Source organism: Podarcis pityusensis (genome assembly GCF_964106645.2).
Source record: "Podarcis pityusensis genome assembly, chromosome: 15".
In the NCBI taxonomy this organism is placed as follows: Eukaryota; Metazoa; Chordata; class Lepidosauria; order Squamata; family Lacertidae; genus Podarcis; species Podarcis pityusensis.
In genome coordinates, this window is record NC_138040.1 from 40,783,824 (window position 1) to 40,807,866 (window position 24,043).

Genomic DNA, 24,043 nt, shown 5'->3' on the forward strand with positions numbered 1-24,043 from the left:
GAGAGAGTTGTTTAGAATTTGAGTGGAACATCCGTTCTGAGGAGAATATAGCTATAGGAAGGAGCCTCATAGCTTAGGTATTAAGACTTGAGGGTTGAGGGTCTGGGGAAGGTATACAGACAGGACTTTCCTGGAGGGCTGAGTCTGAGCCGGGAGAGGTAGGAGCTGTGGGAAGACAGACTCCCTGGGTCTCATACTAGCCAGGAGGGGAGAGTTCTTCCAAGAGAAGACAACTCCCAAACCAGTAACAAGGGGTGAGGTGATCCCCTGGGTCTGTTATACCAATTGGGATACCTCAGGAGTGGGATTGTTAAGAGAGGGGGGAACTGACGGAGAGTGCCCCTCACTCATGAACCAAAGAGTTAAACTGTGAAGGAAAATTAATGAAAGAGAATTAACAAAACAACAACAATGGAGAATAAAAATCCTCCAGCCATAACAGACTGGTTGAGAAAAATCTGATCGCAAATATCTGATAGCAAGTAGTAGTCAAGCAGACAAATTTATTGCAAGTTGGGCTTTATTTCTCCAACCCTGGAATGAAAACGTAACTTTATTTATTTATTTATTCATTCATTCATTCATTCTCTCTAGTGTATGTTTTTCTTCTTACAAAGATGTACTCCTTGCTGTCTGCCTCTTGTAACGTTTCTCTGCCTGCCTGGGACAAAAATGGAAAACTTAATAAATATTATATACAAAAATAAATAAATAAAATAAAATAAATACTCACTGACCTGCCTTTCAAATAAGTGGAAATGAAGCAGCTGGTTGCCATGGTGAAATTATGATGACACTGTCACTCTGTAGTGGCAGTGCTGAAGTCATAAGTCAGATTCAAGGGGGAATTTCCCCCCCCCCCAAGGCCCTGCCTATCAGTTAACAGTGACCTAAGATTTTCAAGTAAAACATGAAATGGTGCACACACTACATTTTGTTCGTGTGCTTAGTTCATAACTTTTCTCTTAGTTAAATAAATAATAATAATATTTTATTACTTATCCCCAGCTACTTTGGGAGGCTTCCATCAAACTATAAAAAATAATGTCAAACATAAAAAAAAACTTCCTGCTACAGGCTGCCTTCGGGTATCTTCTAAAAGTTCTGTAGTTCTTTATCTCCTTGACATCCACAGGTAGGACGCCACTACCGAGAAGGCCCTCTGCCTGGTTCCCTGTAACCTCACTTCTCGCAGGGAGGGAACTGCCAGTAGGCCCTCAGAGCTGGACCTCAGCATCTGGGCTGAACAATGGGAGTGGAGACACTCCTTCAGGCATATTTGTATATTCAAACATACCCTCATGTTTTAGGTTAAAAATAAGTCCATTGAAATATTTATATGTGACTGGAAAAAGTGGTGTGCACTATTATTATTTATACAATGGATTTTATATATGCTATGCAATTATTTATTTTGTATGCATTCACCCCTTTATGCTTAAGAAAACCAAAATAAAACTGGTATACAGATACCAAATGTAAACCATGCATTCCTGAAGGGTTTGTAAATGGCTAGTGGAGTGCATGTGCCGTTGAATAAATAATTTTGCCTAAATACTGTTTTGTTTTTAATAATAATAATAATAATAATAATAATAATTTATTTATACCCCACCCATCTGGCTGAGTTTCCCCAGCCAGTCTGGGCGGCTCCCAATCAAATGTTAAAAACAGTACAGCATTAAATATTAAAAACTTCCCTAAAGAGGGCTGCCTTCAGATGTCTTTTAAAGATAGGATAGCTGCTTATTTCCTTCACATCTGGTGGGAGGGTGTTCCACAGGGTGGGTGCCACTACCGAGAAGGCCCTCTGTCTGGTTCCCTGTAACCTCACTTCGCGCAATGAGGGAACCGCCAGAAGGCCCTCGGCGCTGGACGTTCAGCGCTGAACGATGGGGGTGGAGATGCTCCTTCAGGTATAAGGACCGAGGCTGTTAGGGCTTTAAAGGTCAGCACCAACACTTTGAATTGTGCTTGGCAACATACTGGGAGCCTTTAGGACTGGTGCTATATGGTCCCAGTGGCCACTCCCAGTCACCCCTCCAGCTGCCGCATTCTGGATTAGTTGTAGTTTCTGAGTCACCTTCAAAGGCACACCAGCCAGTGAGCGCTTGGTAGGCAGGGCTGAGGAGTCAGACTCTTAAGTCAGGGACACTGAGAACTTGGAAAGTTTTTGTTCCTTCCTCAGAAAGGGAGAAATGGTTACCAAATAAAAATAAATTGGAAAAAAGATACTCAAAGAAACTGCCAGAACATAGTTCAGATAAGAGATGCGGAGAAAAAGCAAAATGCCACAGTGCTGGAATGGTTTCAAAATTTCTGATTTTGGAGTGCATTATGTGACTTTCTGAAACTTGCAGCATTTCTTGGAGTGCGAGATTAAAAGTATTCTCTTGGAAGTCTTCCTTTGTAACATAAGAAAGTTGCCTGGATCAGGCCAGTGTCCCAAGTTCAGCATCTCATTCTCACAGAAGCCTGTGCAAAAACTGCAAGCAGAATCTGACCACAACAGCCCTCGTGATTTTCAGGAACTGATAGACAGAAATATGCCACCTTTGAACCTGGAGGTAGTATGTAGCCATCACTTGACACATCGCTGAGTTCACATGGCATCCACCTGGCTTCTTCCTCCAAAGAATCTGGGAGCTGTAGTTTGGGTCATTGGGTTTGGTGCTTTTGTAACAGGATTTGTAATGGCTTTCAGTCAAATACAATAAATGATTGGTTGATTGATGAAAAAGTGCTTTTTTCCTGAGATGCTAACTTTATCTCTGCATGTCATTCCTTGAACAGCTTCCTGAACAAAGATAAGGCTTGCTTTCATTGCTCTGTTCATTTGTGCATTTGACTAGTGTTGTGTGGGGGGAAATGCAACCACTGGACTGAAAAATGTCCCCCTCCTGCCCCCTTGGGTTTCCAGTGTGGCCTTCACACACATTGGCACAACTTGGGGTGTGGGTATGTTTTGGCTGCTGAGCTGCACTCACTATTGTGAGGGCTGGGGGGGGGGTGATGATGCCTCCCCAGCTGCTGCCATTGTCTGTGGGTTGACTATAATGTCACAAAAACATTTGGCAGCTGAGCTGGTATAAATGTGGGCCAAGGTGCAAGCCTCAGCAGTTGCCCTCCCCAGAGAGAAAGGGGCAGCTCGGTGGCACTCAGCCCTGGTGGTCTCCTGCCCCGTGGTGGCAAGCTGGCAAGTGGAAGGAGGCAATCACCCGGTGCTTGGATGCTGTGGAGCAAGGAGAAGGCAAGTACAAAGTTGACTTGCTGGTGGGATCGCTACCTGAAGGCGACGGATATTCAGCTCTGAAGCTGGTTGATGTCTGGCAATGGACCTGGCGAGGCTGCAGCTGGTGGATGGTTGTCGGAAGAGTTTGCATGCAGGCTAGTTGATGCCGTGAGGCTACGCTGGCTGAGATGGATGCAAAGTGGTTTGGAAGCCTTGTTTGTTAACAGGCAGCCAAACAGAGGAGGAGTTTGGGAGGACGCTGTCGGATGGGGGCCATCCCACTCACCTGCTTGCCTTTGCCTTGCAGGGATGTCCGGAGTCGGTGAGGTTTTCCCCAAGTCCAGCCTTCAAAGTCATGAAGAGAACTGCAGGACATCCCTATTTACTTTTTTTTTTTTTTTTTTAAATAATATTTATTGAGATTTCAAAAGAAAACAAAAAAAAAATACAAAAATTACACAAAAACAAAAAATAGGAAATGCAAAAACTTACACACAATAAGAAAAAGATACAAAAGTAAAAAAATAAAAATATGAAAAAGTAAGAAATACAGAAGAAAAATAATAATAGAGAAGAAAAAACATTAGACCTCCTCCCCCTCCCTTCCTTTGTATTCTAGTTATTAATTATCCCAGCAAATCCTTTCCATTTTTCTATTATATAATAGACCTTACAATTTAAAATTTAAATCTTAATTATACCAACTTCTTATATGCATAATGTTCTTTCATGATCCTTCTATTATAAAATAAACTTTAAAATTTTAAAACTTAGATCTTGACTTTACCCACTTCTTATATTCCTAATGTTCTTTCATAATTCTTTATACATTTTTGCTAAAGCCAGGTAAATTCTTCCAACATTTTCCTATCATTCATTTTTCTCTCATTCTATCATTCATCAGCTTTATAAAACATTCTATTAATTAAGAAAAACAAACAAACAAAAAAAACGAAAAAAGAGAAAGAAGCATATAATCAAGTCCAATCTTAATCCAACGTCCCTTCCTCCTGGTTTCGGGATTTGTCAGTCCTTATTCATCAAACTAACCCGGTGACCTTATGTCCGAGGCCCTCAAGTCACTTCCATGGCCCTTCCGCAGCTTTTCTTCATATTTGTGGCTGTAGTCACTTGCTCGTAGTAGCTCCAACTTAATAGTGCTTTTAACCCTTCTCATCAGATCAGATCCTTTTCCCTGTTCATCGCTGCATTCCATGTAGTATTTAAGAGCATACTTCAAGGGCCCCCCGAATTTGTGGACCCCCACATTTCCAAACATATCGCAGCCTGTTACTGAATTTAAAAAGTCCAAATATCCCAACATAGGGGGGTCAATCCAGCCCCCCATTTCCAAACCACACCGAACTTTCCCTTCCCATATCTGATTTTTCCCAAATTCCATTATCAAGTCCGAAGGATCAAGCTCCTGTTGAGACTGTTCTGTCAGGCCACACTCCTGATTTAATGCCACAAACCCCTGTTCTGTCAAAACACACTCCTGGTTTAAATCCTGGATAGACTCCACATCTATTCCCACAGTTTGATCAACGCCTTCCACTGCCAGTCCGAGATTTCCAGTCGACTTGGCCATCTGGTTCACCTTATCATGTAGTTCTTCCAGTAGAATATTTGTTTCTTTGAGCAGGCAAACCACAGCTTCTGAAAACATTGTTGCACTCTCCCACGGTTCTTTGTAACAACTGTCAAGTCCTTGGCATTTAGTTACAGTTTCTAAAGCTCCCCCTAAGGGGAAGACTTATATTTGTTTCTGATACATTTCCATGTTACTTAAAATCCTTTATCCTTATATATTCGTTTAAAATGCGAAAGGGAACAATAGAGTCACAAAAATTCTCTTCTTTTAACCATCTGACACACACAGATACCTTGATTTGTTCACGTCAGTCCTGACTTCCCCGCTCCAGGATCAGGACGAAAATAACTTCCTTTTACTGCTTCAAATAGTCCAAAAAAAATATTCCCAATTTAAAATGTTGGATTCCACTCTTTTGAGAGCAATTTTCAAAGCTCTAGTACAATTTGACTTTGCTTTGTTATATTTACAAAAGAACGGAAGGGTGACTTCCTGTTTAGCCCTTACCGCTCCGTACCAAATTCAATCAATTTTTCTTTCTTTTTTTTATAGTCCAATTCTGCCCTTTTCACTAATCTTCCTTTAGTATCCCAATTTGTCCAAATTCTGGGTACTCACGGATATTTGTTTTAAAGTCCGAATTGTCCAGGAAAAAAGGCAGCGCTCTCCGGCAACAGCTACGCGGCTTCACTCCACAAAAGAAGCAGACGACTCACAGCACAGCGCCTTCACTTCCCCGCTCTGTTCCGGAGCCCGTTGCCGGGTTCCTTTGCAGACCGGGGGGGGCGCAAACAGTGCCCGCCGAGTCCCAGGGTCACAGGCTTCACCCGCCTGTGGTTTGAAGGGTCCCCGCTGCGCCGAAGCGGTTTTAGACCCGATTTCTGTGGAGCGATCTCCCTCTGGGTTAGAGGGATTCCGCCATTGCCGTTGGCGCCACCTCCGGAAGTAGGACATCCCTATTTACATCGGAGAAATGAATGTGAAATACTGGCAGTGAGCAATGGACAAGGCCGTGGGCGTACCTGAGAGAAGGAGGTTTGAAGGGAGACTGCAGACGGACATCTGCTGCATTGCAAGTGATGGGGCAGTGGGGAGAGAGAAGAAAAAGAGGGAGGCAACATTAGGCCACATTAGGCGCACTGTCCATTGGAAGTGCTATCAAGACGCTTTGAACAGTAATGGCTTCCCCTCTGGGATTCTGGGAACTGTAGGTGGTTAAGGGGACGGAGAGTTGTTAGGCGGGTTAGGCTTAGGGTTAGGAGTAGGGTTAGGGTTAGGAGTAGGATAGGAGTAGGGTTGAGTTGGGGTAGGGTTAGGGTTCCCTTCTTGTCAGGGAACTCTGGGAATTGTAGCTCGGGTTAAGGGTTAAGGTGTAGGGTTAGTGTTAGAGTTAGAGGTAGGGATAGGGTTCCCTTCTTGGCAGGGAACTCTGGGAATTGTAGCTCTAGTTAAGGGTTAAGGGTTAGCAGTAGGGGTAGGGGTAGGGTTCCCTTCTTGGCAGGGAACCCTGGGAATTGTAGCACTGGGAGGGGAACGGGGGGGTCTCCTAACAACTCTCACCACCCTTTTCAAACTATAGCTCCCAGATTCTTTGGGGGAAGAAGCCATGAGTGTTTAAAGCGGCTTCATAGCGCTTTAAATTGTGTGGATGTGGCCCTGTCCTCCCTCACCCCACTGCCTCATATGATTGAGGAATCGAAAGGATTTCCCCATTCAAATCTCTCGGAAACAGGAAACAGGAAGAAGAAAGACTTTGCATCTCATGCCATTTTGAAATGCCTTAACTTGAAATGCCAATAAAGGTATTTGTATTGTATTGTATTGTATTGTATTGTATTGTATTGTATTGTATTGTATTGTATTGTGATTAACATGGGAAGTGGGATGGTAAAATGTTAAGGAGGCGGACGTGATACTTCTGTAAACTGGCACGCCCCTTCTTGTGGGCATGGAAGGAGGGACTTGCGGCTGGACAGGTGACTTTATAAGATGTGTTTTTCCTGAAGATGATGTGCCTGATCTTGGGTCACCCCACTTGCAAGTGTGTATAATAAAAATGTTTCCTAATTCACCCATTTTGTCCAGATCACTTTATTTAAAAGGATTCAGAGACCTTAAGTCAAAGGAACCAGTTTATTTATCTCTCACAAAGGCCAAAATAAATAAATAATACCAATCCCTCAACTGCCAAAACAAACGGTCTTGCAGCACTGTAAAAACTAACAGATTTTGAGAAAACTTTTTTAAAATGGGAGGGTCAGGGGGCCTTGGTGGGTGCCAAGGAGGGTTTCTGAGGGTGACACGTGTCACAAGGAGGGGGCTCCTCAGTCATCATTTCTTTTTTAATAAATGCCCCCTTGAGGCCTAGTTTCCCCAGCCCTGTCTATGCATGGTCTCCTGTGATGTCACAAACAGACATGGCAGGGGAAAGAGGCAGTTTCTTATTCTAGAATTTCAAACACAGGAGGGGGACATTTTTCAGCCCAGGGGCTGCATTTCCCTCCACATAACACTAGTCAAATGTACAAATGAACAGAGCGATGAAAGCAAGCCTTATCTTTGCACAGGAAGCTGTTCAAGGAATGACATGCAGAGAGAAAGCACCAAACCCAATTAAACCCATTAAGAAATAGGTTGTCCAACCCCCTGGAATGCAGGAAACTCAGCTGAAATTTAGGAAACGTTTGTATTTCTGCATGTGTTTATAGTATCCAGATTGCTATTCGGAATACTCGAAATGTGGGGGGGGGACCTCAGTTGCACCCCCACCTCCCTTCATTTTGGGGGGGGGTCTCTCTCCCTCCCCCACCTGCCCAGCAGCTTCCCTGCCTGCTATCTCCCCCTCCATCATCCCACTGGCATTGTGTTATGTACTGAGTTGAATAGGATCCAAACTGTAGCAGTCTGATTGGTCCTAGAACAATAGGATCCAAAAGGCAGCAGTCTGATTGGTCCTAGAACAATAGGATTCAGAATGCAGCAGTCTGATTGGTCCTAGAACAATGCAGCAGTATGATTGGTTGGCAGGAACCACCCAATCCTGCTCCAGATAGAAGTGAATCCACAACCTGATTGGCTTACAGTAGAATTCCAGAATTAGCCAATCATGTGCAGCCCATTGTGTAAATAATGTATATAAAGCAGATACTGTGAGGGGACAATTATTCATTCCTCCTCACCACTATGAGCTGAATAAAGAGCATGAAATCACTTTGCGACTCTGAGTATATTTCACTGGCGACGAAGGTGGGATCCCGCTGAGCTGACTGCCACACACAGCACCGCAGCACCGCCAACTGCCGCACCGCTGCCTCGCACCGTGTATCCAGGCTTCAGCTCCGGGGCACATGGAACTCAGAATGGCAGCCAACAGCAGCTTCTCGCCATTCAACCCAGCATCTGGAGACTGGGAAGCGTACGCCTCCCGTTTCACCTTCCTCCTAGAAGCCAAAGGGGTCACCGACGAAGAAGACGCCAAGAAGAGGGCGATATTCTTCAGCGTCTGCGGAGAGGAGACGTTTGAAATCGCCCGGGCTCTCCTTGCGCCTGAAGACGTCGCTACTGTTCCATACAAAACAATAATGGAACAGCTGAAGGGGCACTTTTCGCCGCAGCCCTCAGTGGTGGCTCGTCGAAATGCCTTCTACGCAAAGCGGCAAGCCCCTGGGGAAACCATAACTGGGTTTGTGACCTCTCTCCGCCAAGCCGCCCGGTTCTGCAACTTCTCAGAGCTGGAGAACATGCTTCGTGACCGCCTCGTCGGTGGCCTGAAGGATGAGAAGCTGCAACGACACCTCTACGCTAAGAAGGACCTAACGTTCCAGGTCGCTCTGAAGGAGGCCCTGGCAACAGAAGCTGCCGAGAGGTCGACCCAAGAGGCACGGCCGAGCCTGCCATCCCAACCGAGGGTCCACCATGAAGACCTCACCGACGACTCAGGATCCGACAGGGAGGAGGTGCACCGAGTACAGCAGCGCACTCAAGCAGCGCACAGACCACAGCTGCCTCGACGAGAAGGAGGGAACTGCGCAAGCTGCGGGGAGAGTCACGAGAGGAGGACCTGCCGTTTCCGCAACGCAGAGTGCAGGCAGTGCAGAAAATCGGGACACATCGCCCGGGTGTGTCGGGCTCGGCCCACCCGACACCAGGCATCAGATGACCAATCCAAGAGCCCCAGGTCCCGGGGCCCAACGCACCAAGGCAACTCGACGGAGCTCACGGACTTCCAGGTATACCAGTTGCCCCACCCCAACGTAGAGAAAATTTATGTAGAGGTACAGATAGAGGGGGCCCCATGCCGCATGGAGCTTGACACGGGTTCAACTCTATCCATAATCTCGGCAAGGACCTTAAGGAAACTGTGTCCCACTGGGGGTCCCAAACTCAGGCCGGCCCCATTCACCCTCCGGGACTTCCAGAAACGTAAGGTCCCCACAATGGGGGTGGGGACCTTCAGGGTGCAATACCGAGGGCGGACGCGGCAACTGGACTTGCTTGTGGTCAAGGGCCCCTACATTAGCTTACTGGGATTGGCATGGTTTGGACCACTGGGGCTAGCTGTCACCGGGGTGAACCACACTAGCTTACAAGTGGACGTGGACGCCATATGCAAGGAATTTCCAGGGGTTTTCGATGGGAAATTGGGACAGTATACGGGCCCCCCCATTGCGCTACAGCTTGACCCCGCAGTACGACCGGTCAGGCTCAAGGCCCGCCGGGTCCCGTTCGCCTTGAAACCCCGCATAGACGAGGAATTGGACCGACTCGTAGAGCAAGGAGTGCTGGAGCCGGTGCCTAATGCTCCCTGGGAAACCCCAATCGTCACACCCGTCAAGCCTAATGGTTCGGTCCGCATCTGCGCAGACTACAAATGTACCATAAACAAGGCCCTCACGGCCCACGCATACCCAGTGCCAGTGGTCAGCCATGTCCTTGCCACCCTGGCTGGGTCGAAAATTTTTGGCAAGCTGGACTTGGCCCAAGCATATCAACAGCTGCCAGTAGATGAGGCCACAGCAGAGGCACAGACGATTGTGACGCACAGAGGAGCGTTCAGGGTAAAGCGACTGCAATTCGGTGTCAGCGTGGCACCAGGCATATTCCAGAATATAATGGACTCTCTCCTTAAAGGGATTCCTGGCGTCACCCCCTTCTTCGATGATGTGTTGATTGCCGGCCCCACACCAGAGGAGTTTGAGGACCGCCTCCGCACCGTTCTGCACCGTTTCCAGACGGCGGGTCTCAAGGTGAAGCGGAAAAAATGTCTACTAGGAGTGCCTCAGGTGGACTTTCTGGGATTTATGGTGGACGCAGAAGGGGTCCACCCGACTGGGGACAAGGTACGGGCCATTTGTGATGCCCCAGCGCCCAAGAGCAAGACTGAACTTCAGGCCTTCTTGGGACTATTGAACTTTTACCATTCCTTCCTTCCCCACAAGGCGGCGGTAGCGGAGCCCCTACACAGACTCCTGGACAAGCGGGCCCCTTGGGTGTGGGGCCAGCGCCAGGAGGCCGCATTCCAGGCAGTCAAGGACTTGCTTGTCTCAAACTCGGTCTTGGCACACTTCGACGAGAGGCTGCCGGTGGTGCTAGCATGCGACGCCTCACCCTATGGCATTGGAGCTGTCCTGGGGCACCAACTCCCGGATGGAAGAGAGGTACCGGTGGCGTACTTTTCCCAGACACTCAACACAACCGAGCGGAACTACTCGCAAATCGACAAGGAGGGTCTGGCAATCGTAAAGGGAGTAAAAAAATTCCATGATTTCTTGTACGGGCGGCCCTTCACCGTGGTGACTGACCACAAGCCGTTGCTTGGCTTGTTTGCCCCCGAAAAGCAGACCCCCCAAGTGCTGTCTCCTCGCGTCCTCAGGTGGTCAATTTTCCTTGCCAGCTACCAGTATGCACTGATTCACCGACCTGGGAAGGCGATGGGCCATGCGGACGCCCTCAGCAGGCTACCACTACCGGAAACAGGCCCTGACCCAGCACCTGCACAAGAGGTTATGAGCCTGGAGCTGCTTCCCGACCGCCCCATTCAGGCACAAGAAGTTGCACACCATTCCAAGAAAGATAGGGTCATCTCCCGGGTCCTGGACTGGGTGTGGAGGGGATGGCCCAGCAGCAGCCCCGGGCCAGAATTCGCCGGCTACACAACCCGCAAACATGAACTGTCGGCCCACAAGGGGTGCCTGTTATGGGGAAGCAGAGTCGTTGTTCCCCAGCCCCTCTGCAAAAGGGTCCTCACAGCCCTACACGAGACACATCCAGGGGTAGTAAGAATGAAGGCCCTTGCCAGGAGTTATGTGTGGTGGCCGGGGATCGATGGAGAGATAGAGGCCTGGGTCAAACACTGCCAGGCCTGCCAAGAATCCCGCCCAGATCCCCCAAGGGCCCCAGTCCAGTCCTGGGAGTCCGCCCGAGCACCATGGTCACGCCTGCATGTGGATTTCGCTGGCCCCTTTCAGGGGAAAACATTCTTCATAGTGGTGGACTCCTACACCAAATGGCTGGAAGTCGCACTGGTACCGTCCACTTCCACGTCCGCAGCCATCCGGGTACTACGCAGGCTGTTTGCAACCCACGGGCTCCCTGACACTCTCGTCTCAGACAACGGGACTGCATTTACGTCAGGAGAATTCCAAACCTTCACAGCGCAGAACGCCATCCGCCACATCCGTTCGGCGCCGTTCCACCCTGCCACCAATGGCCAAGCAGAACGCATGGTGCGGACCACCAAGGACACCCTTCGCCGCATGACGCAAGGGGACTGGGAGTACCGCCTTGCCACATTCCTTCTAGCACAGCACAGCACCCCCAGCTCAACGACTGGCCGGAGCCCCGCTGAACTACTAATGGGTCGGCGCCTTGCAATCAGATTGGACCGCCTTCACCCCGATAGAGCTCAGGATGAGGTAGTGGTGGGGGAAGGCAGGAACCCCCGGACCTTCGAGGCCCAGGACCCAGTGTACGCAAAGAATTTTGGGGCAGGCCCAGCATGGGTACCCGCCACAATCACCAGGGTCACTGGCCCCGTGTCGTACGAGGTGCTAACGGATGGGGGGCAATGCTGGCGCCGCCACTGCGACCAGATACGGCGACGATTCCCGGGAGAAAACCAGGAGGAGGACAGGTCAGAGGAGTCCCAAGGGAACAGCGGGGCAGTGAGGCCCATAGAGCAGGAGGGGCCAGCAGGAGAGGCAGAATCAGTAAATACAGAGAGGACCCGTGAGGCCGAAAGGACACCGGAACCAGAACCACGACTGAGCGAGCCGGTTGCACCAGACCAAACAGCCGCATCACAGCCAGCATCCTTGGAACACGAGCCAGAACCCGGAGCCCGGACCAGGGAACACCCCAGGCCACAACGCACACGTAGGCCGCCGGCATACCTTGAGGACTATGAATGCGACCTCCCGGGCAGGACTGGAACTTAGAGGGGAGGGGTGTTATGTACTGAGTTGAATAGGATCCAAACTGTAGCAGTCTGATTGGTCCTAGAACAATAGGATCCAAAAGGCAGCAGTCTGATTGGTCCTAGAACAATAGGATTCAGAATGCAGCAGTCTGATTGGTCCTAGAACAATGCAGCAGTATGATTGGTTGGCAGGAACCACCCAATCCTGCTCCAGATAGAAGTGAATCCACAACCTGATTGGCTTACAGTAGAATTCCAGAATTAGCCAATCATGTGCAGCCCATTGTGTAAATAATGTATATAAAGCAGATACTGTGAGGGGACAATTATTCATTCCTCCTCACCACTATGAGCTGAATAAAGAGCATGAAATCACTTTGCGACTCTGAGTATATTTCACATTGCATCCTCCCCCAGCCCCCCCCCCAAGCTTACTGCGCCCCAAGGCGTTTTGCACTCACCTGAACCCTTGCAGGGAAAGGGGCGGGGCACAATGGGAAGGGGCGGGTGGCTGGGCTGCTTAAACCACGCCCCTTTTCCAAAGGAAGCGGCATGGGGGACTCAGTATCCAGCACCCCCTTCTCTGCTTCTCTTGAACTCTTTGACTTTAACCCTTAGAGATCTTCTAACATATAAAAACATTATAAAAATGCATCGAAGAAACAAATCACACCATCTAACTTTGCTACTGTGCAAGAAACAGAGACAGTTTCTGAGCATTTTTATATATTTATTCTTTATACCTCAGTTTCCACAACCCCAAAACATTCTGATTTCCTTCCGGCTGTGCTCTACTTCCTGAGCCAGATCACCATGGAAACCACGCTGCCAGCCATCATTTCCATGGGAATTTGACTGGCACAGGAAAAGGAGTGTAGCCGGAAGAAACTCAGTCTTGTTGGCCGTGATTCACAACCACTAAAGTGGGTGGTTTTTTTAAGTGTAAAAAAAATAGAGGCCCTATGTTTGACCACCTCAGCCAGAAAGTAGATTTAGAAAGTTAATTCAACTCCCCTCCCCCTCAAATTCTTAGAAGACGATGATGGTGATTGTGATAATAATGTGCTGAATTTCCCTCTCCACTTTTAAAGGGGGTGTGATGGTCCCACAACAATGAAGAGGGAAATTTGACTCACCAAATACTAATGTGTCATGACTTATGTGGCCAGTTCTTCAGCATCAAAATAAGGAGGGAGGTCTCAGGGGACAAAGCAAATCTCCACGCCTCTCTGAAATGGCCCTCAGCACTCTCCCTCAGCCCCACCCTTCCTGGGTCACACACCCAGGCCATACCCTCCCATACACTGCTTTGCACCCTCCTGGAATGTTTCTTGCCTGGCTGGAATGTGTCCTCTGATAAAGCTCTTGCTTTCCGGGATAGAATGGTGAAATTTACGTTTGTTGCTCTGCTCACTTTTGCCTTTGGGTCCTGCCCACCAGTAACAATAGTGTGCCTTATAGCATGAACGTGTTGGGTAAAATTTACTACAGCATCAAAACCAGTGCATTTTGTCAGGGAACACTTGAGCACAGAACACATTCAATAAAAGCACAGGGCAAAATCACATTGTCTAATGAAATGCCTTCATGCACTATTCCTGGGTTTTCTAGAGGCATCCGCCTGAACACTGATGGAAATAGAATGCTAGACAAATAGACCTTGGTCTGATCCAGCAGAGCTCTTGTTATCCTTTGTATGTTGACATTCCAAGTCCAAGGCTCAGATCTCTGCTATTGAGAGTGAACAACAAAGAGACACATTGTGGATGCTGCAAGGTGCGAAAAGGTGAGGAAATGAAAGTGGACAGTAGAGAACTGAAAGGGTCAAGGAGGATAACATTACCTGCTGGGTCTTTTATGAACTGGAGGCTATTTCATCCCTTCCTACTATATGTTCTTGCTAAAACAATAAACACAAGACTTTGTGTGTGGTTCACAATACAGACTTTTTCAGCTCAGGGGAGCTGCAGAGTCATGCATAAGTGTTTATAAAGACACATACGCACGCAGCTTGTGTACATTCCCATCATTTAATAGAGGAGAGTGCCAACTGGAGACATCTGTGATGTGCATTGTCTTGCTGTTACATGCATCCGGCCTTTACGCCCCAGAGTTTACTGATGACAACATGGGAGAATGAATGCAGGGATGGAGCAATGATGGAACTCCCAGAATGTTATACTACAAGTGATTAATCTGAATGAAATGTTGTATATGCTGTAAAGTTTGCTAATATTTCTATCCATTCCTATGAAAATGTAAGAAAAGTCCTGCTGGATCAGACAGAGGGCACATTTACTACAGCATGCTCTTTCCCACAGTGGCCAACCTATAGGAAGCCTGCAAACAGAACCTGAGGGCAGGGACTGACAAATTGGTTGATTTCTGTTGACATTGGTTTGTGAATATTTATTTTAAATGTCATTAAACTCACCAGCATTTAAATGTGAATTTCCCCTAGTATGCAATTTTTAAATCAAAATTTGACTGAAATTCACATAATGTATGAATGTGAATGTTATTGTGCAGTTGCAGTTAGCATTTGGAAACATATGGCATGTAGCAGGAGAGACTGGGCGCTATAGGGGAGCAATTAGTATGTGACAGCATCTCTTAGACTGTCTGCAAGCTAATTAATTCAATTTTATATTAACCTTATTCATTGACTTAGCCAACTAGGAAAAATCAACTTAAATTGGCCAAAAAAGGGGGGGGGGGTAAAATTCTCAGCTTTCAATCCTGACATTCTGATGTCAAATTTTGTGAGCAAATGATGACCGCAAATCCAAATTTGAAAATCTTCTGTCATTTGGTATTTTGTGAAATGTCGTTGCAGACATTGTTCTACATTTTCCAGAGTAAGGATTGTGGGTGCCATCCAGCAGTGACTGCTGATGGAAAGAATCATTCAGTAGAACAGGGAGAGGAAGCTACTGATGGTCCTCTCCTCCTGCCTGTAGGGCCTCATCCCACACCCCAAAATACGTTCCAAGGGAAAATCTTCAGAATAAGTTTGTTTTTTCTCTGGGGAAGGGAACGATGACAGGGTGGAGGGCAGTGGCGTAGTGTGGGGGGTGCAGGGGGGGCCGGCCGCACCGGGCGCAACATCTGGGGGGCGCGCGCTCGCACTCGCAGCTCTCTGCCCCTACCTGGCTCACTCTCTCTCACTGCAGTGCTGGCTGTGCGAATCCGATCCGAGCCGCTGGGTCGCCGCCCACTGTGGAGGGCGTGGGTGCCAGGCGTGCAGTGCGGAGAGAGAGCGAGGGACTATCTGGGGGAGGGACAGTGCAGTGGCCGCTCAGCGCAGCGCTGAGCGCGGGAGAGAACCACACCAGACCAGACCAGGCAGCAGCAAGAAGAAGCTGGCAGCGGCGGCAGGTTAGGGGTTAGGGGGCGCAAATTACTTGCCTTGCCCTGGGTTAGGGGGCGCAAATTACTTGCCTTGCCCCGGGTGCTGACAACCCACGCTATGCCGCTGGTGGAGGGTAATCACCTACAATTTGCCTCCTCTCTGTTCTGCTAATCGATTCAGCAGACTGTCACTAAGGAGACTGGTCCTTCAGGGCAATTAGGGCATCACCCCACCAAACCCATTCTGTCCTCAGCCTCCACCTGCCTGTGTTCTTGCTTCCAGGTGGTCCAGAGGGTTCTGGTCGTAGCTGTCACTGCCCTCCTCAGTCTCACTATTGCCTTTGTAGAACTGCGAAAGGAAGACGATAGGAACAAAACTAGAAATAGTTGGCTCTGGGTGTCATTGGATCTCACTCCACCTACTGCTCGACTCCTGGCCTTACGCCAGGGGTACCCAAAGTTTTTTCAAAGAGGGCCAGGGCCAGATTTGGTGAAGTGAACATGCATGAGGGCTGACCAAAGTTGTTGAGCTTTTTCAGGGATTTTACCTGCCACAAGAGCCGGATTAAACTGACTGGTGGGCCGGATTAGACCCCCAAAACGGACTTTGGACATGCCTGCCTTATTCCATACTAGTCCAAATGGGTACCAGCCACAACTGAACAGCCACCGTTGAATGCAGCCAGCTGTTTTATATAACCCTTCTTTAAAATAGAACATGTTAATAGATCTGGTTTTTGTTGTCTGTTTACTCTTTCCCCCTCCTATTGCATTCATGTATATTTATGTGACACTCCGAAATAGCCAAGAGCACTTTAATCAGTGGATTATCTGCAACCTAATCAGTGAAAATACTAATCAGGAAGTGCAGAAAATGTCCCCACTCAGTGCAGCACAGGGAATGTTTTCTGATTTTCTGATTCCCGAACAAGAATTAGGCATTTATTCTTTTAAACTGCTTTTTAATTGTGCTTGTTGTTGTTGTTATAAATTTTTAAACTGTTTTAATGTGGGGGGGGGGGGGTTTGGGGGGTTATTTGGCTGTTTCTGTTTATATTTTGATTATGTATTTTGTGCTTTATATTGTAATTTTATCTTGTGAACCCCCCTGAGACCTGCGGGTATAGGGCGGTATATAAATTTAATAAATAATGATGATGATGATTTTATTTGTTTGTTTGTTTTGCAGGGTTTTCTGGGGGTGTGATGATTCTTTAGATTGTGCCCAGTAGGATTTAAAAAAAAAAACAAAAAAAACCAATAAAAATCTGCATAGCATGACCAATAGATGTTTGATGAGACTCAATAATGATCATTGCCTTAAAGAGATTTTGGGGGAAAAAGCAAGCAAAATGTTGGTTTCCATTGTGTTGTGTGTTTTGATTAGACCCAATAGAAAGGGGGTGGGGAATTAGTGGCTCCCCAGAAGTGGGTGGGTGGGTTACAACTTCAGCCCCTGTCAGCCTGACCACTGGTCAGGGATGATTGGAGTTGCAGTCCAGCAACATCTGGGACATCACAGGTTCCTTGCCTCTGCTTTAAAAATGTTAAGTGGTTAGGAACATAAGACGAGCCCTCCTGTATCAAGCCAAAATCCTGCATTTTGATGCCGCTGAGGGCCAGCAAGCAGAACCCTAGTGCAACAGCCACTCTCTCCACTTCCCAGCAACTGACATTGATTGTCTCCCTCAGAGATCCTCCTGAAAAAGTTTCCTGGGAAAATGTAAGATCTAAAAGTCTGCTTTTGCATAATTGCCCACATTTATTTTAAGAACTTAAGAACCGGATGCCTATGTGAAGCGTGGAAGGCAGGACCTGAGTGCAATAGCACTCTTCTCTCTTAATTTCACAGGAACTGATATTCAGAGGTGTATACTCTCCAACAGTGGAGGTAAAACATGGTCATCATGGCCAGTAAACATTGATAGCCTTATCCACTATGATTCTTTCTAATCTTTTGTTAAAGCCATCTAAGTTGGTCCATACCTTGTGGAAGTAAATTCCACCTTTTACCTATGTACTCTGTCAAGAAGGGCTCTCTCTTGTCTTTCCTGACTCTTCCAACATTCATCTTCATTGGATGCCCCTGAGTTCTAATATTGGGACAGAAGGAGAAAAACTTATTCCTAGCCACTTGTTGATTGCCTTGTGCCATCCAAATAATCATGCGGAAGCATGGCTGCACCTGTTTAAGGCTAGCAAGCGTCCCTCAGCCATAGTTGTTAGCTGCAGCTACAGCCTCCCCATTCACTGAATGCCTAGTCATGCAGGACTGAGCTTGTCACAGCAGGAGAGGGAGGCCCCCAGGTATCTTCAGAAGCCTCTTGACCCTCCTGCTCTGCTTCAGGCTCAGAGTCTGAACTGCTCCCTGAACTGCTTCAGGTTCTTCCTGCTCACTAAATCCTGTTGCCCCTTCAGCATCCAGCCCCTCTTCCCAATCTCCTCCCTCTGACCTCCTCCCAGTGTCCCACCACCAATCCTCTGACTCTGAGCCTTCCTCCTCTGGGGTTTCCCTTGCCCAACGCCTCCCACCTCTCCTCTTTATCCACAGATGCCAACAACAATATTTTCTCACAATAAAAACAAAACAGTATTTAGGCAAAATTATTTATTCGAAGGTCACATGCACTCCACTAGCCATTTACAAACCCTTCAGAAATGCATGGTTTACATTTGGTATCTGTATACCAGTTTTATTTTGGTTTTCTTAAGCATAAAGGAGTGATTGCATACAAAATAAATAATTGCATAGCATAAATAAAATCCATTGTATAAATAATAATAGTGCACATCACTTTTTCCATTCACATATAAATCTTTCAATAGACTTATTTTTAACCTACAACATGAGGGTATGTTTGAATATACAAATATGCCTGAAGTATCTGTTATCCATAGGAACATAGAAAGCTGCCTTATACTGAGTTAAACCATCATCTAGCTCAGTATTTGTCTACACTGACTGGTAGTGGCTCTCCTGGAGATGCTAGGGATTGAATTTGAAGCCATCTGCATGCAAAACAGATGTCCTACCATTGAGCTATCCATAAGAATGAATGAAGCTCACACAGTATGTTATATGACCATGTTCTCCTCTATGCCATTGGCCACAATCTGTGATGCCTGTACATTTTAAGATCAACCTTGTATTTCATAGATATTATACAGTGGAACCTTGGTTGTCGAATGTAATCCATTCCGGAAAACCGTTCAACTTCCAAAATGTTTGACAGCTGAGGTGTGATGGGCGGTCAGCAAATTCCATTGAGAAAATGGAGAAGCACACCTTGATTATTGTATTTTAGTGTTTTGTTGGAAGCCGCCCAGAGTGGCTGGGGAAACTATTATTATTATTATTATTATTATTATTATTATTATTATTATTAGAAGCCATTAGACTTCCAAGGCGCATTCCAAATTGGAAGCATTCACTTCTGGGTTTTCGGCATTCGGGTTCGTAATCATTTGGCTTCCGAGCTGCTCGAAAACCAAAGTTCCACTGTGTATGCACACACACACACACACACACACACACACAAACTACAAACAAACTCGAAATGGCTTAAAGCACGATTACCAAAATTCACCCACTGAAAGAAATGCTACTTCCTGTTTACAGAAACAGCAACTGAACAAACAAGCAAACAAAGAATAAATAAATAAAATTTAAGCAACAATTAAAAGTGCTAGGTATCCAGGCTGGACCTTGGTAATAAGGTATCCTGTGTGAGGCCAAAATTTGAAGTGGGGGGCCCAGCGCAAAGCCACCTTCCCAAAGCTGGGCAAGGGAGGAGTTAAGCTTTGGGAAGCAGGCATGAGACTCTGGTAGGGTCCTAGAGCCCTCTTCTCCTTCTTCCCCTTCTCCTTCTTCTCAAAGCTGGCCAAGCACTAACTAGGCTTTGGGAAGGACGTAGGAAGGTGCCCTTGCCCCCTGCATGGGGGAACCGGTCACACTGCCCTAAAACCTCTGTAGGTGATCAAATAAATAAATAAAGCCAAAATACAATTCCATATTCTTTGGAGAAGATGCACTGAACATTTGGTCTTCTTCACGAAACTTGGCTCAGTGAAAATGCATAACAAAGCATTTGAAAAACTTTCTTTGTCTCATTGCTTTGCTTCTGTTTTCAACCACTTGCCGTCATGCAGTCTCTTCAGAAATATTTTTAGATTTTCCAATAGTTGCTTGGGGCTTCCTTTTGAAGTTTTACAACTGAGGTCACTTTCCTTTTATTAAAAAAAAAAAGAAAGAAAACTGGTGTTGAAAGATGTGGTGTTCCAAAGTTGTAGATCAGGTGTGAATTGGAGTCCGTAATATCAACTACCTATCTGCTCTTACAACAAATTTTTCATTTGATGAGTGTGATTAACATAGCTATTATGCATGCACACAGAGACATTAAATAATTGCTTGTTTTGTAATCAAAAAATCACTGTTAATTGATTTTTATCATCAAGTAATAATAGTCTTTAGTGAGTGTGGTCTCCACAACCAGAAGTTCATTTAGATGGGGTACAGTGATAAGGCAATCACACGCTCAGAAGATGGGTCAGTGAATGAGCATCAAAATTTGATTACAACTAGTAGAAATTAACTTCAGCATGGCTTATTTTCAAAGATGGAAATTGAAATAAATATACTGCGAGTATTTACTTTACTGGGAAAGCCACTGTCTCTCAACCTTTCACCTTTTTGCATGCAGGTGCTAATTCTGCTTCTTAATGCCCAAGTGTCTTACTGCATTGTGATGCTCATTTAGGCCTAAGTCACATCCACACCATACAATGAAAGCAACACCATATATCCCATGCATCCCAGCATGAAATGAACAGTTCCACAGAGCAAAGTAATCGCGTTGGTATGTATGGGGTAAGGTGAATCCTCAAGTAAGCTGGCCCTAAGGTGCCAAGACCTTTATGTAATAATAGTAATGTCTTGAACTTGGCCCGGTAAAACATCAACAACCAGAGGAGATCTCTGAGCAGAGGTCTTCTACGATGGCAAAGTTTCACTCCTGCTCAGCTGCGATACAGCATCCAGCAGGAACTGCAGTTTTCAGATCCAGAGCAAAAGCACATTACAAAAACCCAGTTATGAAGTCACCGGTGCCTGAACTACTGTGGTCAAGCTTCCCCAGTCCAGTCCAGATAAACGGCCAGTGAACTCTCCCTGATACTGGTTCCCTCCCCCCCCTTTCCAAGTGTCAGAGTTTTTGTTTGTGAGGAGGGGGTTGTCTAATGGCAGGGATGAATCCCATTATGAACTGGGTATAAGCTCATATTGGGTTGAACATTTTTGGAACTGTGGGAGCTCGGATTTCAAACTCTTCAAGTTTTGAATTTGGCCCCATCACTGCTCCTAAATAGAATGGAGCCAATCAGTTAGCTTTGATCCATTTACTATGCTCAGGATTAACCAGCTCTGTGCAAACACCTGCTTTGCATCACTGCAGATAGACAGCTCTTTGTGAGCAAGCTATCTATGCTTCATAACTCAAAATTGCAGCAACATAATGTGTGTGGATGATCATAGCTATGGCTCTGGATTTGTCATGCTAAAATAGCAATAATCCACTGGGGACTCAGCTAAGCTGGTAAAGAAAAAGTGATTTATATGCGTTGTATGTGTGATATACACTGTGCCACCAGATGGCGACATGGAGACCAGTTTTTCTCTACCTGTTTTCCCTATTTGAATTTACAATACTTTAAACTGAAACGCTTCTTTGATGTGTCTAGATCCAGCCTAAGGGTCACCAATTTCTGCCACTAAGCCCAAAACTAGTAACAACTCTATACATCAGATACAGCCAGTATAGTGCCCTCCTGTCGTTTCTGGACTCCATTTCCCATCATCTCTGACCATTGGACATGCTGGCTGGGGCTGACAGTCCAACCACATTGACTACCCCTCATATAACCATTGAGTTATGCCTAATGTGAGTATTTAAGAGAAAACTGAAACAGATCTACTTACATTCTGTGAATGCCACCTCTTGGCAAGTTCATGAAGGCTGCTTCTAAGATTATGATATTCGTGGAACTGTGGCACAGAATCCATGGAATTGTTAAATGTCTTCAAATCTTTCTTTTCACACTGTTTCTGAAATGAGAGGATTATTTTAAGGTCATCTGTCAGATTAAACACACCATTGCTGAATATGGCAGCACTACAGCATAGCTGTGGAATTCAGGGCCTCTTCTGGTTCAAAACCCATTCATTTCCGTAGGGCTTTTACCTGAGAAACTCCAAATGATCATAGGTAGCACCGGATGAGAGGCAGGGAGGACAGTGCCCCCCAAACAAGGAGCTTGCCCCCCCCCATCCCCTCCCATTTCTGAACTTCTGTCATCAACTTATGCTATTATTTTTCTTTCTCTCCCATGGAGAAATATACTTTACCTGTTCTGTGCCAACAAAGACTTCTTCTTTTTTTCTGGTGCCACCACTGCAGATGAGCCTTCCATTTTCACAACTAGCATTTCCTCTCACAGTCATCTCTCCGCCTCTCCCCCGATCCAGATTTAAAAGGCCTTCAGAATGTTCGAACCCCAATTTTATCTGACTAGAGATGCAGATCCTGAACAAACACTGACCACAGGAGGGAATTCATCCTGACTTCCGCAGCTAAGTAACCCTCACCATGATAACATAATGGAACAACTCTGTCCTGTGTTTTCAATGTAGTCATAAGCAACTATCCCATAAGCATAAGGGTTTACCCTTGTATAATGGGACTTCCTCATCCTCCACAACATGCCCTATGCTCTCCCCAAACCTGCTTCAGAGCAGATTTAGAGGGACATGGAGGGAAAGGGGTCTTGTTTTGCAGGTGCAAATCCTTGTGTTGATTGGACCATTACTTAGCGCTATATTGGATATAAGACAGGGTCATGACACAACTATGATATCAAAACAAAGATTCTAAGATACTAGCAGAAAGACTACCTATAGCTTATCTGCGTGTTCATTCTTGAATATAATTGCTGCAAATATAGCACAACACTTAAAACAGTGTGCACTCCCTTAGATATCAAAACGCTAGATGCTAATTCTGAGAGATCAACATGCTCTGGACTTATAAAATCCCAATAATTAGATCAGACACTTATTAACAATGTGACATTCTCAAGCACAGTAACATTCATGATCGCCAATTAAATCCTGATACCGGCAGTCTGCTTCACTTATCCATGTTAATACATCAATGATATCCCCACTGTTGCATTGTAGATTTTTTTTTATATTAAAAAAAACATGTAAGTCCAATTCTTCTCCCATACTTCCTGTAAAGTGATCCACACTTTGTAGATTTCAGGTGACTATTTTAATTGAGATGTGGAGCCTGTCTTGCTCTCATCTCCCTGTCTATTTGGTCCTTCTGATTAGGCTGATGGTAGGGAGACTCCAACAACATATTGAGAGCCAAAGGTTCCCCATCCCCATGTTACAGCACATACCAGTGGGAGAAATTGTCTCTGGACAACGTATAACATGTGGTTTGAAACCAGAAAGTCAGTCATGGAAAACACGTGTTGTGGTGGGGGCTAACAAGACACCCACTGTTGCTGGGTGGGAAAAGAGGGTTGGCCACCATTATGATTGAGTTCTGCTTGTTGCTGGGGGGATTTATATGTTGCCATTTTGTGATTGACAGCCATAGCCTTTATATGCTCTGTGTGCAGCGTTGAGCTTCCTCTTTTCACTGCGCGCACTGGATCACCCGCCCACCCTCCCTAATTTTAGGGTTGTTCGTTTGACCTTGCTATGCCTGTCATGGGGTCACCTGCTTTTGGGGCAGGGGCCCAGTAGGAATTTTGTCCATTTGGCTGATTGGCTGGTGCCGTTTGGTTTTTGCCTACTGCGTAGCAAATCGTCACAACTTGTAAGGTTGCGGTTAGGCGTTGGTTTTATGAATTGGTTGGTGGAGGGGTATGGATTGGCTGTGCCTGCCCCTCCAAATGCTGCTGCTGCAAGGGTATTCCATTAAAGGAATCCCGGGGCTCGCCATGCTTTTGTCCGAACCCCTGTCAAGGGGTTAGGACCACACAAGAGCCCCTGGGAGCATTTGGGGAGAGGTGAGGGCATGGTACCCAACTCCATCTTTCTCCCCAAAATGTTTTCCCTTTCTGACTTTGCGTGTGTGCAAATGTCAGTCTGTCCCCATGCGGGGTCAGATAGTCACAACCAATGCCTAAGCAACCACACACGTTTCTTGTATTTTAATAAAGTTGTGGCCAAAATTATGCCAAAAACCTTAAACAAAAATTATGTGTCAATTGTGTGTTATTTGTGGGGTGGCTTGGGGACCTCAACACACAACTAATTTACAATGATATTAGTATGACTTAACTTTAGCTGGAACGTGTCTCAGCTCAACATCAATTATTTTCAGAGACAGTTTACTATCTCAGAACAACCCTATTTCAAAAATAATGAATTACTGTT

The 24,043-nt window shown here is 46.2% G+C and overlaps 2 protein-coding genes and 1 long non-coding RNA gene across 3 annotated transcripts in view; 1 reads left to right on the top strand and 2 right to left on the bottom strand.

Annotated features, from left to right (window-relative positions):
• LOC308463820 (uncharacterized protein) overlaps positions 1 to 24,043 on the top strand; it is a 174,406-nt gene that overhangs the window by 149,910 nt on the left and 453 nt on the right. The gene's annotated exons all lie outside the window — the stretch shown is intronic.
• LOC308463797 (claudin-34-like) overlaps positions 1 to 24,043 on the bottom strand; it is a 156,248-nt gene that overhangs the window by 18,890 nt on the left and 113,315 nt on the right. The window contains exon 8 of the mRNA XM_080982520.1: positions 21,572 to 21,697. Within this exon, the coding sequence (XP_080838646.1) occupies positions 21,572 to 21,697 (126 nt within the window). The remainder of the gene's footprint in view (positions 1 to 21,571; positions 21,698 to 24,043) is intronic.
• Positions 503 to 12,740, bottom strand: LOC308463921. The gene is made up of 3 exons (XR_013979826.1): positions 12,705 to 12,740; positions 3,519 to 3,610; positions 503 to 661 (listed from the first exon to the last, which is right to left on the bottom strand). It is a non-coding gene; the product is annotated as an uncharacterized lncRNA (long non-coding RNA).